Here is a 16,306-nt window from a genome sequence, read left to right on the forward strand (position 1 = left end):
GGGCACGGTGAAAAAAAAGTCTCAAAGTCCCGATAGACTCATCATCTCACGCAAGCAGCAGAAGGGAGAAACTCTCCCTGCCATGAACCTCCAAGTGCCACAAACTTGCCGATGCAGCACCATTGGAAGCACCCGACTGCAGCGGACTCTGAGTCCGTCTGAAAACTTCGAGCCTTCGACCAGCCCTCTGACGCAGCCTCTCCAAGCACCATCCTCTGCTGAGCACTTTGACCCAGCCCCAGCCACCGAGCAGCAAGCAAAGCCGAGGACTAGGGGTCTTCCCTGCCGGAGATTCTGGACTACACAGTAGCAGCAGCAGCGAAGCAGGCATTTTCAGAAGTTTCACCAGATGTTCCTCCGTCTCCGTCAAATCAGGATTGTGCACGGCACCCTACTTGACAAATAACAGACATCACCACCGGAGTGGCCACTGCGAGCGGCGTTGCGCCGCCATCTTCTCCTCCCCCTCAATATTTTTGGATATTATTTAGAATTCTTTTTATGCTTGCATGGTATAATAGGATCCAAGGCAATGAAGAGACAACAAAAGAGGGTGGGAAAATGATACTGTAGAACAGGGGTTCCCAACCTTTTTATGCCATGTCCCCCTGTTATTAACCAAAGGGGTCCATCGAACCCAGGTTGGGAATCCCTATGCTCTAGAAGCAGGGATAATTTTATCTGATAAGAGCATGCAAAATGGTTTTGGATCAAATAATCAAATTTTTCAGAAGCCCAGACTTTAACTTGCCAACTCTATGCTTCTTCTAGGTTAAGCCTAGGTTAAGTTCTTCTAGGATAAGAAAGATATTAAGAAAGAGGATTTGCTGGAGCTTTTGGAAAGCATCAAGTTGGATAAATCGCTGGGACCGGATGAGATGTACCCCAGGCTACTGTGGGAGGCGAGGAAGGAGATTGCTGAGCCTCTAGCGATGATCTTTGCATCATCAATGGGGACGGGAGAGGTTCTGGAGGACTGGAGGATTGCGAATGTGGTTCCTTTATTCAAGAAAGGGAGTAGAGATAGCCCAGGAAATTATAGATCAGTGAGTCTTACCTCAGTGGTTGGTTAGTTGTTGGAGAAGATCCTGAGAGGCAGGATTTATGAACATTTGGAGAGGTATAATATGATTAGGAGTAGTCAGCATGGCTTTGTCAAGGGCAGGTCATGCCTTACGAGCCTGATTGAATTTTTTTGAGGATGTGACTAAACACATTGATGAAGGAAGAGCAGTAGATGTAATGTATATGGATTTCAGCAAGGCATTTGATAAGGTACCCCATGCAAGGCTTATTGAGAAAGTAAGGAGGCATGGGATCCAAGGGGACATTGCTCTATGGATCCAGAACTGGCTTGCCCACAGCAGGCAAAGAGTGGTTGTAGATGGGTCATATTCTGCATGGAGGTTGGTCACCAGTGGAGTGCTTCATGGATCTTTTCTGGGACCCTTACTCTTCGTGATTTTTATAAATGATCTAAGATAAGGAAGTGGAGGGATGGGTTAGTAAGTTTGCTGATGATACAAAGGTTGGAGGTGTGGATAGTGTGGAGGGCTGTCAGAAATTACAGCGGGACATTAATAGGATACAAAACTGGGCTGAGAAGTGGCAGATGGCGTTCAACCCAGATAAGTGTGAAGTGGTTCATTTTGGTAGGTCAAATATGATGGCAGAATATAGTATTAATGGTAAGGCTCTTGGCAGCGTGGAGGATCAGAGGGATTTTGAGGTCTGAGTCCATAGGACACTCAAAGCAGCTGTGCGGGTTGACTATGTGGTTAAGAAGGCGTACAGTGTATTGGCCTTCATCAATCGTGGAATTCAATTTAGGAGCCGAGAAGTAATGTTGCAGGTATATAGGACCCTGGTCAGACCACACTTGTGCTCAGTTCTGGTTGCCTCACTACAGGAAGGATGTGGAAGCCATAGAAAGGGTGCAGAGGAGATTTACAAGGATGTTGCCTGGATTGGGGAGCATGCCTTATGAGAATAGGTTGAGTGAACTTGGCCTTTTCTCCTTGGAGCGACGGAGGATGAGAGGTGACTTGATTGAGGTGTATAAGACGATGAGAGGCATTAATCGTGTGGATAGTCAGAGGCTTTTTCCCAGGGCTGAAATGGTTGCTACAAGAGGACACAGGTTTAAGGTACTGGGGAGTAGGTACAGAGGAGATGTCAGGGGTAAGGTTTTTACTCAGAGAGTGGTGAGTGCGTGGAATGGGCTGCCGGCAGCGGTGGTGGAGGCGGATACGATAGGGTCTTTTAAGAGATCCTGGATAGGTACACAGAGCTTAGTAAAATAGAGGGCTATAGGTAAGCCTAGTAATTTCTAAGGTAGGCACATGTTCAGCACAACTCTGTGGGCTGAAGGGCCTGTATTGTGCTGTAGGTTTTCTATGTTTCTATAATAGAGCCTGTGAGCTTGTTCACTGTAAGCAAGCTTGGAATTTAAAAGCTTTAAAGCAATGGGACTCTGATTTTTCAGTATATGTGTATTTCCATAGCCTTGGAACCAAGACCATCATAATCAGGAGATTAGATTAGATTCAACTTTATTGTCATTAGCAAGAGGATTCGAGTACAAGAGCAGGGAGGTACTGCTGCAGTTGTACAAGGCCTTGGTGAGACCACACCTGGAGCAATGTGTGCAGTTTTGGTCCCCTAATCTGAGGAAAGACATCCTTGCCATAGAGGGAGTACAAAGAAGGTTCACCAGATTGATTCCTGGGATGGCAGGACTTTCATATGATGAAAGACTGGATCGACTGGGCTTATACTCATTGGAATTTAGAAGATTGAGGGAAGATCTTATTGAAACATATAAAATCCTAAAGGGATTGGACAGGCTAGATGCAGGAAGATTGTTCCCGATGTTGGGGAAGTCCAGAACGAGGGGTCACAGTTTGAGGATAAAGGGGAAGCCTTTTAGGACCGAGATTAGGGAAAATCTTCTTCACACAGAGAGTGGTGAATCTGTGGAATTCTCTGCCACAGGAAACAGTTGAGGCCAGTTCATTGGCTATAGTTAAGAGGGAGTTAGATATGGCCCTTGTGGCTAAAGGGATCAGGGGGTATGGAGGGAAGGCTGGTACAGGGTTCTGAGTTGGATGATCAGCCATGATCATACTGAATGGCGGTGCAGGCTTGAAGGGCCGAGTGGCCTACTCTTGCACTTATTTTATATGTTTCTATGTTTGTGCCGAGTACAGATACAAAGCTAGTGAAATACAGTTAGCATCTAACCAGAATTGCAAAGAATCGTGTTATTTACAAAATAACTGTGCATAAAAAGTAAGTGCTACAGCACACAAATATAAAAGTACTGAGACAGTACAATATGGGTACAATACTGCTTCGCACTGTGATGTGAGGTTCAGCAGAGTCACAGCCTCAGGGAAGAAGCTCTTCCTGTGCCTGCTGGTGCGGGAGCAGAGGCTCCTGTAGCGCCTACCGGATGGAAGGAGAGTAAAAAGTTTATGGTTAGGGTGAGATGCATCCTTGATAATGCTTTTCGCCCTGCCCAGGCAGCATTTATGGTAGATGTTCTCAGTCGTGGGCAATTGGTGCTGATAATCCGCTGGGCAGTTTTCACCACACGCTGGAGTGCTTTGCGGTCCAATACAGGACAATTGCCGCACTACACTGTGACGCAGTTGGTGAATATGCTCTCAATGGTACAGCAGTAAACATCTGTCAGTATCTTGGTACAGAGGTGAGCTTTCTTGATGCTCTGCAGGAAATAAAGGCGCTGTTGTGCCTTTTTGATCAGGATGGAGGAGTTCAGGGACCAGGTGAGATTCTCAGAAATGTGGACACCAAGGAATTTGAAACTTGATACACGCTCCACTACAGCTCCGTTGATGTAGATGGGGACCTGAGTGTGGCTCCTAGCATGCCTGAAGTCCACAATGATCTCCGTGGTCTTCTGGGTGTTAAGAGCCAGGTTGTTGTTGGCACACCACGCGGCCAGGTGCTGGACCTCGTCCCTGTAGGCCGTCTCATCATCCCCTCTGATCAGGCCAACCACCGTGGTGTTGTCTGTGAACTTGATTATGGAGTTAGAAACATGTAGAGGAATGCAGTCATAGATGAAAAGGGAGTACGGAAGAGGGCTCAGCACACAGCCTTGAGGCACGCCGGTGTTCAGGGTGAGAGTGGTGGAGGAAAGGTGGTCTAACTTAACTGATTGGGGTCTGTTAGTGAGAAAGTTCAAGGTCCAGTTGCAGAGAGATGAGCTGATACCAAGCTGGTGAAGTTTGGCAATCAGCTTGGAGGGGATCACGGTATTGAATGCCGAACTAAAGTCAATGAACAGCATTCTGACATAAGATTTGGGGCAGTCCAGGTGGGTCAGGGCAGAGTGAAGTGCTGTGGAGATGGCGTCCTCTGTTGACCTGTTGGTGCGATAGGCAAATTGATGGGGGTCCAAGGTAGTGGACAGACAGGATTTCAGATGTGATAGAATCAGTCTCTCAACGCACTTTGCAATGATGGAGGTGAGTGCAACTGGGCGGAAGTCATTCAGGCCTGTGGCAGTAGAATGCTTCGGCACTGGCACGATGGTGGCGGTCTTGAAGCTTGTGGGGACAACTGCCTGGGCCAGGGACAGATTAAAGGAGGTTTATGTTGTGGCAAGGGGAAATCTAAAGTAGAACTACTTAATTGGAGGACTAGCATCAATATATTATCTGGCCAGAATAGAGCGAAATCAAAGACTGTCAGGTAAAACTAAGGAAACAATTGGAGATATTTGAATGTGATAAATGTTAAATATAGGCCATCTGTGCTGATTACTGGGAACTTCTAGTCCATTTCCATTCAGTGGAGAAGCAGTTTTATGGATGGTACTGAGAACCTAGAGGCCTTGCCTATGTGTCAGCAGGGAATGCACTACCTCATTAGTCTCCCTTGCCAGCCATCTTAAACCTCCACTGCTCCAAGGGAGAAAAAGCCTGGGCTATCTCTTCTGGTCTTGCAACTTAAATGCTCCGTTCAAGGCAACCTCTTGGTAAATATCTCCACACACTCTACAATGCAATCACATCTTTCCTATAGTTTGATTACCAGAATAGCACACAGTATTTCATTGATGGCCTCAGCCAAGGGTTCCCAACCTGGGATCCACAGACCCCTTGCTTAATGGCATTGGTCCATAGCATTAAAATAGGTTGGGAACCCCTGGCCTAAGCTAAAATCAAGTTGTACCATAGTTGTATAAAGCTGTACCATAACTTCCTTGCTCTTATGTTTTATGCCCGTGATAATACTGGTAGATAAGGTGCTGCCTTCACTACCTCATCTACCTGTACTGCCAACTTCAAGGATCTTTTAACTTGTATCTCAAGATTGTTCTGTTTCTCAACTCTTCAGAGCTACAGTTCATTATGTGTGCCTTAGTGTTCCCAAGGTGCATCAATCTCACACTTTATTTAGAGATACTGCGCGGAATAGGCCCTTCTGGCCCAGCAACCCCCGATTTAACTTTAACCTAATCATAAGACAGTTTATAATGACCAATTAACCTACTAATCAGTGCATTTTAGGATTGGGAGTAATCCGGAGCACCCAGAGAAAACCCACATGTTCCACTGGGGGAGCGTGGGGGCCGTACGGACTGTTACAGAAGATGCTGGGACTGAACTCTGAACTCTTAGTATTAGTGTCGCACGAACTGCTCTGCCACTGGGGCCCTTAATGCAAAACTTAACAGGATTAAAATCCATTTGTCATTGCTTTGCTCTGCTCATTTTTCAAACGGACTAACATTTTCAAATAACCTGAGGCTACCCTCTTCATTATTAAGTTTTCAGTCATCTGCGAATCACGCTTCCTACATTCATGTCCAAATAATTAATGCATACAACTAATAGTAATTTTTCCACACTGATCTTTGTGGTACACCACTGGTCACGTGCTTCCAGTCACATAAAAACAACCTTTCAGCAGCTGTGGTTGTTTTCATTGGAGAATAGTTAATGATGCAGTTTGATACTGATAAACTGGATTGCTGCTGGTTTATATAGTGTAAAGAGAGGATCATTTTCTATTTGTGATTGTTTAAGGACTGGGGGAATAATCAAAATGGGCAAAAGATAAGGAAAAACTTGCATTAAAATTCTTTGTGTCTGGAACTTGTATAAGACTGGCGAAAGCAAACTGTCAGTTGGTGCTTTGAAAAGGGAATTAAACATGCATTTGGAGAAAAATCACTAGTAGCGCTGCAGGGAAGGAAAGAGTGAATGGGACAAAGTTATCTGCTGTGCAGAAGCTGGCTTAAGTGACCATTTAATTTTATGATTCTACATACATGTATTTACAAAGTTTATTGGGTATAGGTTAGGTATTAGGGATGCATCAAAACAAAGTTTTTTTTAAATTTCTGGGCATGAATGATGAATATACAATCACCAGTCTTTATATTTTGAGATGCTTCAAGATGCAAACATTTAAAAAATTTTTAATATAACTTCGCCAGCTTGGTATCAGCTCATCCCTCTGCAATTGGACCTTGGACTTTCTGACTAACAGACCCCAGTCAGTTAAGTTAGACAACCTCTCCTCCTCCACTCTCAGCCTGAACACCAGTGTGCCTTAAGGCTGTATGCTCAGCCCTCTTCTGTACTCCCTTTTCACCTTTGACTGCGTTCCTGTACATGGTTCTATCTCCATAATCAAGTTCGCAAACGACACCACGGTGGTTGGCCTGATCAGAGGGGATGATGAGACGGCCTGCAGGGACGAGGTCCAGCACCTGGCTACATGGTGTGCCAACAACAACCTGGCCCTTAACACCTAGAAGACTAAGGAGATCGTTGTGGACTTCAGGCATGCTAGGAGCCACACTCAGGTCCCCATCTGCATCAACGGAGCTGTAGTGGAGCGTGTATCAAGCTTCAAATAGTCATAGTCATACTTTATTGATCCCAGGGGAAATTGGTTTTCGTTACAGTTGCACCATAAATAATTAAATAGTAATAAAACCATAAATAGTTAAATAGTAATATGTAAATTATGCCAGGAAATAAGTCCAGGACCAGCCTATTGGCTCAGGGTGTCTGACCCTCCAAGGGAGGAGTTGTAAAGTTTGATGGCCACAGGCAGGAATGACTTCCTATGACGCTCTGTGTTGCATCTCGGTGGAATGAGTCTCTGGCTGAATGTACTCCTGTGCCCAACCAGTCCATTATGTAGTGGATGGGAGACATTGTCCAAGATGGCATGCAACTTGGACAGCATCCTCTTTTCAGACACCACCGTCAGAGAGTCCAGTTCCATCCCCACAACATCACTGGCCTTATGAATGAGTTGTTGATTCTGTTGGTGTCTGCTACTCTCAGCCTGCTGCCCCAGCACACAACAGCAAACACTGACCACCATAGACTCGTAGAACATCCTCAGCATCGTCCGGCAGATGTTAAAGGACCTCAGTCTCCTCAGGAAATAGAGATGGCTCCGACCCTTCTTGTAGACAGCCTCAGTATTCTTTGACCAGTCCAGTTTATTGTCAATTCGTATCCCCAGGTGTTTGTAATCCTCCACCATGTCCACACTGACCCCCTGGATGGAAACAGGGGTCACCGATGCCTTAGCTCTCCTCAGGTCTACCACCAGCTCCTTAGTCTTTTTCACATTAAGCTGCAGATAATTCTGCTCACACCATGTGACAAAGTTTCCTACCGTAGCCCTGTAATCAACCTCATCTCCCTTGCTGATGCATCCAACTATGGCAGAGTCATCAGAAAACTTCTGAAGATGACAAGATTCTGTGCAGTAGTTGAAGTCCGAGGTGTAAATTGTGAAGAGAAAGGGAGACAAGACAGTCCCCTGTGGAGCCTTGGTGTCCACATTTCCGAGGATCTCACCTGGTCCCTGAACTCCTCCATCCTGATCAAAAAGGCGCAACAGCACCTTTATTTCCTGCGGAGCATCAAGAAAGCTCACCTCTGTCCCAGGATACTGACGGACGTTTACTGCTGTACCATTGAGGGCATACTCACCAACTGCATCTCAGTGTGGTATGGCAATTGTCCTGTATCGGACCGCAAAGCACTCCAGCGTGTGGTGAAAACTGCCCAGTGGATTATTGGCACCAACTGCCCACCATTGAGAGCATCTACCATAAACACTGCCTGTGCAGGGCGAAAAGCATTATCAAGGGTATATCTCACCCTAATGATGGGCTTTTTACTCTCCACCTATCTGCTAGGTGCTACAGGGGCCTCCGCTCCCACACCAGCAGGCACAGGAAGAGCTTCTTCCCTGAGGCTGTGACACTGCTGAACCTCACATCACAGCGCTAAGCAGGATTGCACCCATATTGTACTGTCTCAGTACTTTTATATTTGTGTACTATAGGACTTTTTATTCAGTTATTTTGTAAATAACACCATTCTTTGCATTTCTGGTTAGATGCTAACTGTATTTCATTGGCTTTCTATCTGTACTCCGCACAATGACAATAAAGTTGAATCTAATCTAATCTTATTTCAGTGATGACAGCAGATAGATCTGAAATCTCCTTGGTAACTGGGTTTGGTTAATAATATTCTAATTATATAATTTGATAGGTAACTTGATAATTGTATCCAACTTATCAATCACTGGGTCAGATAGTAAAACTCAATAAACATATCAGTGCGCATCAATAACATTTTTGTTTTCTTGTGCACCTTATTTAAATGTACATCTGTTAAAAACGCCTGGTTTTCCAGTCTGGTTCATTTTTTAAATTCGCTGTATATTTAAAAAAGAAGCAGCATCAACATATCTACATACCTTTTTTTGATTAAATTTAAGACCATATATATAAAACCATATGATGTATGAGCAGACCTGCCATTTCATCAGTTCTCTGTATAGTCTTAAAATGCAGTACAGTAAACATGACGGCCTTGTTCTGGAATCACTGATTATTATTTTCTTAATTTCAGATTGCTGAAATCTATTTTGATGAAGAAGAATGTATCCTTTTAATTTTTTAATTTTTCATATTCTAGCAAGTTAAGTTCTTCCGCTTATTCCCCTCTTCTGTCTTAATTTTTGTCCTGTCAGTGGTTCAAGAGTTAAGCGATTCTATTGATTTAAATTTATTCTCGAACCTTGTTCGGATGGAGATTTCTTACTCCCATTGTTAAATATTTGAAACAATATTGGAGGTGAATTTATGCTTAATGTCCTTATGCACACATTGCACATAAAAATCATAATGTAAAAATCGAGTGAATACCTCTATTCCTATTCTTACTCCCCAATCTGTGGGTGGTGAAGTTTGCCTGAGACCTGAAGACCCATGGAGTGTATCTTGCAACCCAAATATGTCCCATTCCTCTGCCTTCATTGATGCCATTTGTGGAGTTTCACCATCAGATTCCAGACATTACTGAAACTGACTTAGATCAGCTAGATCCTTTTCTCCTTTTTCACATCTTCACTCATTTTCTCCTCCAGCACCTATCCATGTGGTACACCAGATTATATTAATCTCAGTAGCACGTGGCAAATGATTTCATATTCTGACAAGGCCCAATGTCTGGAGCCTGGATTGTGAATCTCTGCGAGTCCACTGGGGAAGAAGGGGCCCAATGATTGTGAATCACAAGTCTGCTGGAGACCCAAGAAGACGGCTTGGCCTGAAGTTAAAGGATTGTGTATGTGTGGGAGGGAGGAAGGAATGGGACTTGTTTCACTGTTATTACTTGGTATGTTCTGTTTTGTTATGCTCTGTGTTGTTCCGCCAAGCATGGTGGACATGCTATGTTGAGTGTTGGAATGTATGGCGACACTTGCAGGCTTGCCTCAGCACATCCCTTGGGTGTGTTGGTTGCGAATGTAAACAACACATTTCACTGTATGTTTCGATATACATGTGAAAATATATATAAATCTGTATTCTGGCCTGCTTTGGGTTAGTTTTTTTTCGTAATGAGAACTATGCTCTGCACATCAGAACATTTTTTGATTGGTGTAATAAACAAAAACTTCTTCCTAGTAAGGTATGAAATTTATTTCTGTAACTAACAGTTAGAAATATTGTTGATGTAATCCTGCTTTTACATCTCAAGTTGGAGTTTAAATGTTGGAAGTTCTGGTCTTTTAAGTAGTGTAATTTTTATGTGCTAAAATCATGAGTTTGAATTTACAATTATGTAATCACGTGATTCATGAACAGTGAGTGTTTTCCTTTAGCTTGTACTCAGATGAGAAAGCGGTACAATTTATTCAACTGGAAAAAGTGTATCATCAAAAGTTGCTAGCAAATCTTACTGCCATTCAGGAATGCTGGGGTATGGACAGGACATATCTGTAATGAAGACTATAACCTAACTATTTCTGAGTTTGATCAAGACACAGATATTTAGTTATATTTTCAGTTTCTTTCATGAAAACATTTTATGAAATTGGAGAAATTTCAGTAATCCTGCATCGTTTTAGTTGGTAAAAGTCTTCTGTTCATTTCCTTGCTGTGAAAGATGCAAGTGACATTGAAATACTCTTGCTTCTTATGAAACAGAAAATAACCCCACAAACGCTCAGCAGGCCAGTTAGCATTTGTGGATAGAAAAGTTATTTCAAGCAACGACCCTTGAATAGAACTGAAGAAATGAGAAAATATTAGTTTCATGTTACAGAAAGGTTTGGGGAGGGATGTATAGTACAAAGAGAAATGTTTTTAATAACCTTGGTTGGCATGCAAGATCGACATCTTCCTGAATAAGATTATACACGTAGCTTAAAATGGAAGTTTCAGGAAAATTGTTATACCTGATTGTAATGGATTGCCTTCTAGTTCCATGAGCATTGACATACTTGGTTATTTCTTTCTTTTTTTGGCATAAATGGCTAAGCACTCACAGGTATCCTATAAAAGAGCCAGTGCACAAAAAAAATTGTTGGGCCCTAGGGCAATTCTGGTAATTACCTTGTTAATAAAAAAAAACAGAATTAGTGTTTATGTTCATCAGGAAAGCTTGAGAGCTTGGATACATACATGGAATTAGGATGTAGTGGTCATTACAGAGTCTTGGCTGGCATCAGGGCAGGAATGGATTCTCAATATTCCTGGATTTCAGTGCTTTAAAAGGGATAGAGAGGGGGGAAAAGGGGAGGAGGGGTGGCATTACTGGTCAGGGATACTATTACAGCTACAGAAAGGGTGGGTAATATAGCAGGATCCTCTTTTGAGTCAGTATGGGTGGAAGTCAGGAACAGGAAGGGAGCCGTTACTCTATTGGGAGTATTCTATAGGCCCCCTGGTAGCAGCAGAGATACCGAGGAGCAGATTGGGAGGCAGATTTTGGAAAGGTGCAAAAATAACAGGGTTGTTATCATGGGTGACTTTTAACTTCCCTAATATTGATTGGCACCTGATTAGTTCCAAGGGTTTGAACGGGGCAGAGTTTATTAAGTGTGTCCAGGACAGACTCCTGTCACAGTATGTTGACAGGCCGACTAAGGGGAACACCGTACGAGATCTAGTATTAGATAATGAACCGGGTCAGGTCACAGATCTCTCAGTGGGTGAGCATCTGGGGGACAGTGACCACCAGTCCCTGGCCGTTAGCATTATCATGGAAAAGGATAGAATCAGAGTGAACAGGAAAATTTTTAATTGGGGAAGGGCAAATTATGAGGCTATAAGGCTAGAACTTGCGGGTGTGAATTGGGATGATGTTTTTGCAGGGAAATGTACTATGGACATGTGGTCGATGTTTAGGGATCTCTTGCAGGATGTTGGGGATAAATTTGTCCCGGTGAGGAAGATAAAGAATGGTAGGGTGAAGGAACCATGGGTGACAAGTGAGGTGGAAAATCTAGTCAGGTGGAAGAAGGCAGCGTACATGAGGTTTAGGAAGCAAGGATCAGATGGGTCTATTGAATATAGGGAAGCAAGAAAGGAGCTTAAGAAGGGGCTGAGAAGAGCAAGAAGGGGGCATGAGAAGGCCTTGGTGAGTAGGGTAAAGGAAAATCCCAAGGCATTCTTTAATTATGTGAAGAACAAAAGGATGACAGGAGTGAAGGTAGGACCGATTAGAGATAAAAGTGGGGAGATGTGCCTGGAGGCTGTGGAAGTGAGCGAGGTCCTCAATGAATACTTCATTTCGGTATTCACCAATGAGAGGGAACTTGATGACGGTGAGGACAATATGGGTGAGGTTGATGTTCTGGAGCATGTTGTGATATTAAGGGAGAGGAGGTGTTGGAGTTGTTAAAATACATTAGGACGGATAAGTCCCCGGGGCCTGACGGAATATTCCCCAGGCTGCTTCCCAAGGCGAGGGAAGAGATTGCTGAGCCTCTGGCTGGGATCTTTATATCCTCGTCTATAGAATTGGTACCAGAGGATTGGAGGGAGGCGAATGTTGTCCCCTTGTTCAAAAAAGGTAGTAGGGATAGTCCGGGTAATTATAGACCAGTGAGCCTTACGTCTGTGGTGGGAAAGCTGTTGGAAAGGATTCTTAGAGATAGGATCTGTGGGCATTTAGAGAATCATGGTCTGATCAGGGACAGCCAGCTGACTTTGTGAAGGGCAGATCGTGTCTAACAAGCCTGATGGAGTTCCTTGAGGAGGTGACCAGGCACATAGATGAGGGTAGTGCAGTGGATGTGATCTTTGTGGATTTTAGTAAGGCATTTGACAAGGTTCCACCCGGTAGGTTTACTCAGAGAGTCAGAAGGCATGGGATCCAGGGAAGTTTGGCCAGGTGGATTCAGAATTGGCTTGCCTGCAGAAGGCAGAGGGTCATGGTGGAGGGAGTACATTTGGATTGGAGGGTTGTGACTAGTGGTGTCCCACAAGGATCGGTTGTGGGACCTCTACTTTTCGTGATTTTTACTAACGGCCCGGATGTCGGGGTAGAAGGGTGGGTTGGCATGTTTGCAGACAACGCAATGGTTGGTGGTGTTGTAGATAGTGCAGAGGATTGTCGAAGATTGCAGTGCGACATTGATAGGATGCAGAAGTGGGCTGAGAAGTGGCAGATGGAGTTCAACCCAGAGAAGTGTGAGGTGGTACACTTTGGAAGGACAAACTCCAGGGCAGAGTACAATGTTAATGGCAGGATACTTGGTAGTGTGGAGGAGCAGAGGGATCTGGGGGTACATGTCCACAGATCCCTGAAAGTTGCCTCACAGGTAGATAGGGTAGTTAAGAAAGCTTATGGAGTGTTAGCTTTCATAAGTCGAGGGATAGAGTTTAAGAGTCGCGAGGTAATGATGCAGCTCTATAAAACTCTGGTTAGGCCCGACTTGGAGTACTGAGTCCAGTTCTGGTCATCTCACTATAGGAAGGATGTGGAAGCATTGGAAAGGGTACAGAGGAGATTTACCAGGATGCTGCCTGGTTTAGAAAGTTATGCATTATGATCACAGATTAAAGGAACTAGGGCTTTACTCTTTGGAGAGGAGGAAGATGAGAGGAGACATGATAGAGGTGTACAAGATATTAAGAGGAATAGATAGAGTGGATAGCCAGTGCCTCTTCCCCAGGGCTCCTCTGCTCAATACAAGAGGACATGGCTTTAAGGTAAGGGGTGGGAAGTTCAAGGGGGATATTAGAGGAAGGTTTTTTTACTCAGAGAGTGGTTGGTGTGTGGAATGCACTGCCTGAGTCAGTGGTGGAGGCAGATACAGTAGTGACTACTAGACAGGTATATGGAGGAATTTAAGGTGGGGGGTTATATGGGAGGCAGGGACTGAGTGACTTGTTAGGTCTTTAAGATTATGGAGATGTTTACATTTGTGTGCTGAGATCAAAATTAGAAGATATTCATATAAAATTGTTACTAATAAATCCATTCAAAATTCAAAGTAAATTTATTATCTAAGTACATGTATGTCACCATGTACAACCATGAGATAAATTTTCTTGGGGGCATACTCAATAAATCCATAATAGAATAATAACCATAATAGAATCAATGAAAGACCACACCAACTTCGGTGTTCAGTCAGTGTGCAAAAGACAACAAACTGTGCAAAAAAGAAAGAAATAATAATAAATAAGCAAAAAAAATCAAGAACATGAGAAGAGTCCTTGAAGATGAGTTGATAGGTTTTGGAACTAAAGAGCGATCTCTGTGCCTGGAGAATATTAAGAATTAATATGATATAACTATGAGTAACATTCTGGGGTACAAAGTGGAAACGTTCAGGAGCGTCTGTCTTAAGAAGCAAGGAAAAGAATCAGGTTTAATATCACTGGCATATGTCATGAAATACATGATAAATATGGAAAAAAACTGATTTGCAGTAAGTATATATCTATTAAATAGTTCAGTTAAAAGAAGTGCAAATAAAAGGTGTAGATGAAGCTTGAGGGGGCTTGTGTACACATACTTGCAGAGGTAAACTGATTGGCTTGTTTCTGTACTGTACTTACTGCATGTTGCAAATGATTGAAATGACATATTTAAAACTTTCAGTACCTTTATGGGTAATAATTCACAAGGAATTGTACAATAAATTCTGTCAACTTCAATGGGATTATAACAAGGGTTCTGTTTGGAACTGCATTATTTTCAGGTGTTACCAGTCATGGTTTCCCAATGGCAATTACAACAGTTTTATCCTTGTTTAGAGAAGAGCAGTTGAAATCAGCACCAAACAGTGCAGTTAATTTGTAGATTGTTTTGCTTGTTTCTTATAATCTACTACTCATGTCTGTTCTACTATGTTTTTCTTAACTTTTTGTTCTTCAAGGTTGAATTCTTTGTAGCAGTTCTAGGAAGTAGTTGTTCAGAAGTATTCTGTGCATTGATAGTTTTGTTGTCCTAATTTGAGATTAAGTAAAATTACAGCCACCCAGTTTCCTTTGTTTCAGTTTATCTCAAATAAAGTGTAATTTTGGAATGGATTGTTCCTGACTGTTCTGCAGAATAAATGACTACTCATTTGCAAAAGCTTTTCCATTTGATAAGAGTGATATGCTCAACAGGCAATGGTGATCTCAATTTATTTTTTGCTCACCAGTGTTCTTTGACTTGCAAATTGAATGGCAATAAATTGAAATTGACAAGTATACGATTTCCGAAACTGAGAAAAATGGGAAACGTGATCACTGAAGAACTTGATTTAAAAATGTTTTTAATGTTTGTATGTTCTGTTATATCATGCAATTAAAACATTTATTACTCATTCACTTAGCATTCTATGTAATGTGATAATAAGGGACACATCGGAGCACAAAGCACTTGATTGTTTGTGCTTTCTGGTGAATGCTTTATGGATAGATTTGACAGCCAAGACTTTTAAGTATTAATTTCATTGGGAAGAGTAAGTTCACTTGATTTTTTCTGATCTTGCAGAAATAAAACAGAAGTCTGCAATGACCAGGGAGACTTCAGCAGGGAAGGCTATTACATCATTAGACACTGATAGAATAAAGAAACTTACAGAACTATGTTCATCGCACTGTCGGTATGTTCGCCATTTACAATTATTATGTACTTTTAGTTGATTCAAATGTTGATGAGTTACATTGTGTTTTTGGACATTTGCTGGAGCTTAATGGTTCACTTGGGATTGTTTCAATTACTTAGTTCCAAGCTCAAGAACAATTTATCAAGTAACACTAAAACAGTGGTAGAGGTGGTCCATTCAATCCCTCCTGCCTGCACCACCATTCAGCAAAGTCTTATTTTGTCATAATGGCAAGGTAGTGTACCAGTTGATGCTGCTGTCACACAGTATCATCTGAGTTCAACACTATCCCCAGGTGCTGTATTTGGAGAGTTTGGTCATTCTCTCCATGCCTTCCAAGTGCTCTGGTTTCCTACTGCATCTTCACGACATACTGGTAGGTCAATTGGCCACTGTAAATATTCCTCTCTAGTGCATGTGATAGCGGAAAGGATCCAAAGCTAAAGCTGATTGGGATGTGAGCGAGGGAAGAATTTGCATGGTCAGTGGAACGTAAGATGGGGCACTGGACTGATAGTCACTGAGAACTAGTGTGGACTTGATGGGTGGAATGGCTGCCTCGCATGCTGTAATAAGTATGTGTAAGCACTACTATCCTGTACTAGCTCCATAACCTTTGATTCCCTTGTTATCAAAAGCTCCACTGATTTGTCTTGATTGTACTTGGTGATTTTCCTGGTTAGAAAATTCTAAAGATTTTCTACAGTCAGAGGATTCATAGTCCTGAATGGCTGACCCATACCTTGAGATACTGACCCCTCCAGGTTCTGGATACCCCAGCCTGTGGCAATATCCCTGTGTCTACCCTGTGTAGTCCTGTAAGAATTTCATTTGTTTTGAGATTAGAGACGATCAGATTCTGATTCCTAAACCTGTTCAGTGTCACACA

General features: G+C 42.8%; 1 protein-coding gene across 7 annotated transcripts in view; it reads left to right on the top strand.

Moving 5' to 3' along the window:
- The window catches only part of cnsta (consortin, connexin sorting protein a), a 112,254-nt gene that overhangs the window by 24,885 nt on the left and 71,063 nt on the right, over nucleotides 1–16,306 (top strand). For 6 of the 7 annotated variants that reach the window (XM_072264819.1, XM_072264818.1, XM_072264822.1 and 3 more), the window contains 3 exons: nucleotides 8,931–8,961; nucleotides 10,197–10,283; nucleotides 15,303–15,414. In XM_072264819.1, coding sequence (XP_072120920.1) covers nucleotides 8,931–8,961; nucleotides 10,197–10,283; nucleotides 15,303–15,414 — 230 coding nt within the window. The remainder of the gene's footprint in view (nucleotides 1–8,930; nucleotides 8,962–10,196; nucleotides 10,284–15,302; nucleotides 15,415–16,306) is intronic. The other variant, XM_072264823.1, reaches the window with a different exon arrangement.

This window comes from Mobula birostris, chromosome 8 (genome assembly GCF_030028105.1).
Source record: "Mobula birostris isolate sMobBir1 chromosome 8, sMobBir1.hap1, whole genome shotgun sequence".
Taxonomy (NCBI): domain Eukaryota; kingdom Metazoa; phylum Chordata; class Chondrichthyes; order Myliobatiformes; family Myliobatidae; genus Mobula; species Mobula birostris.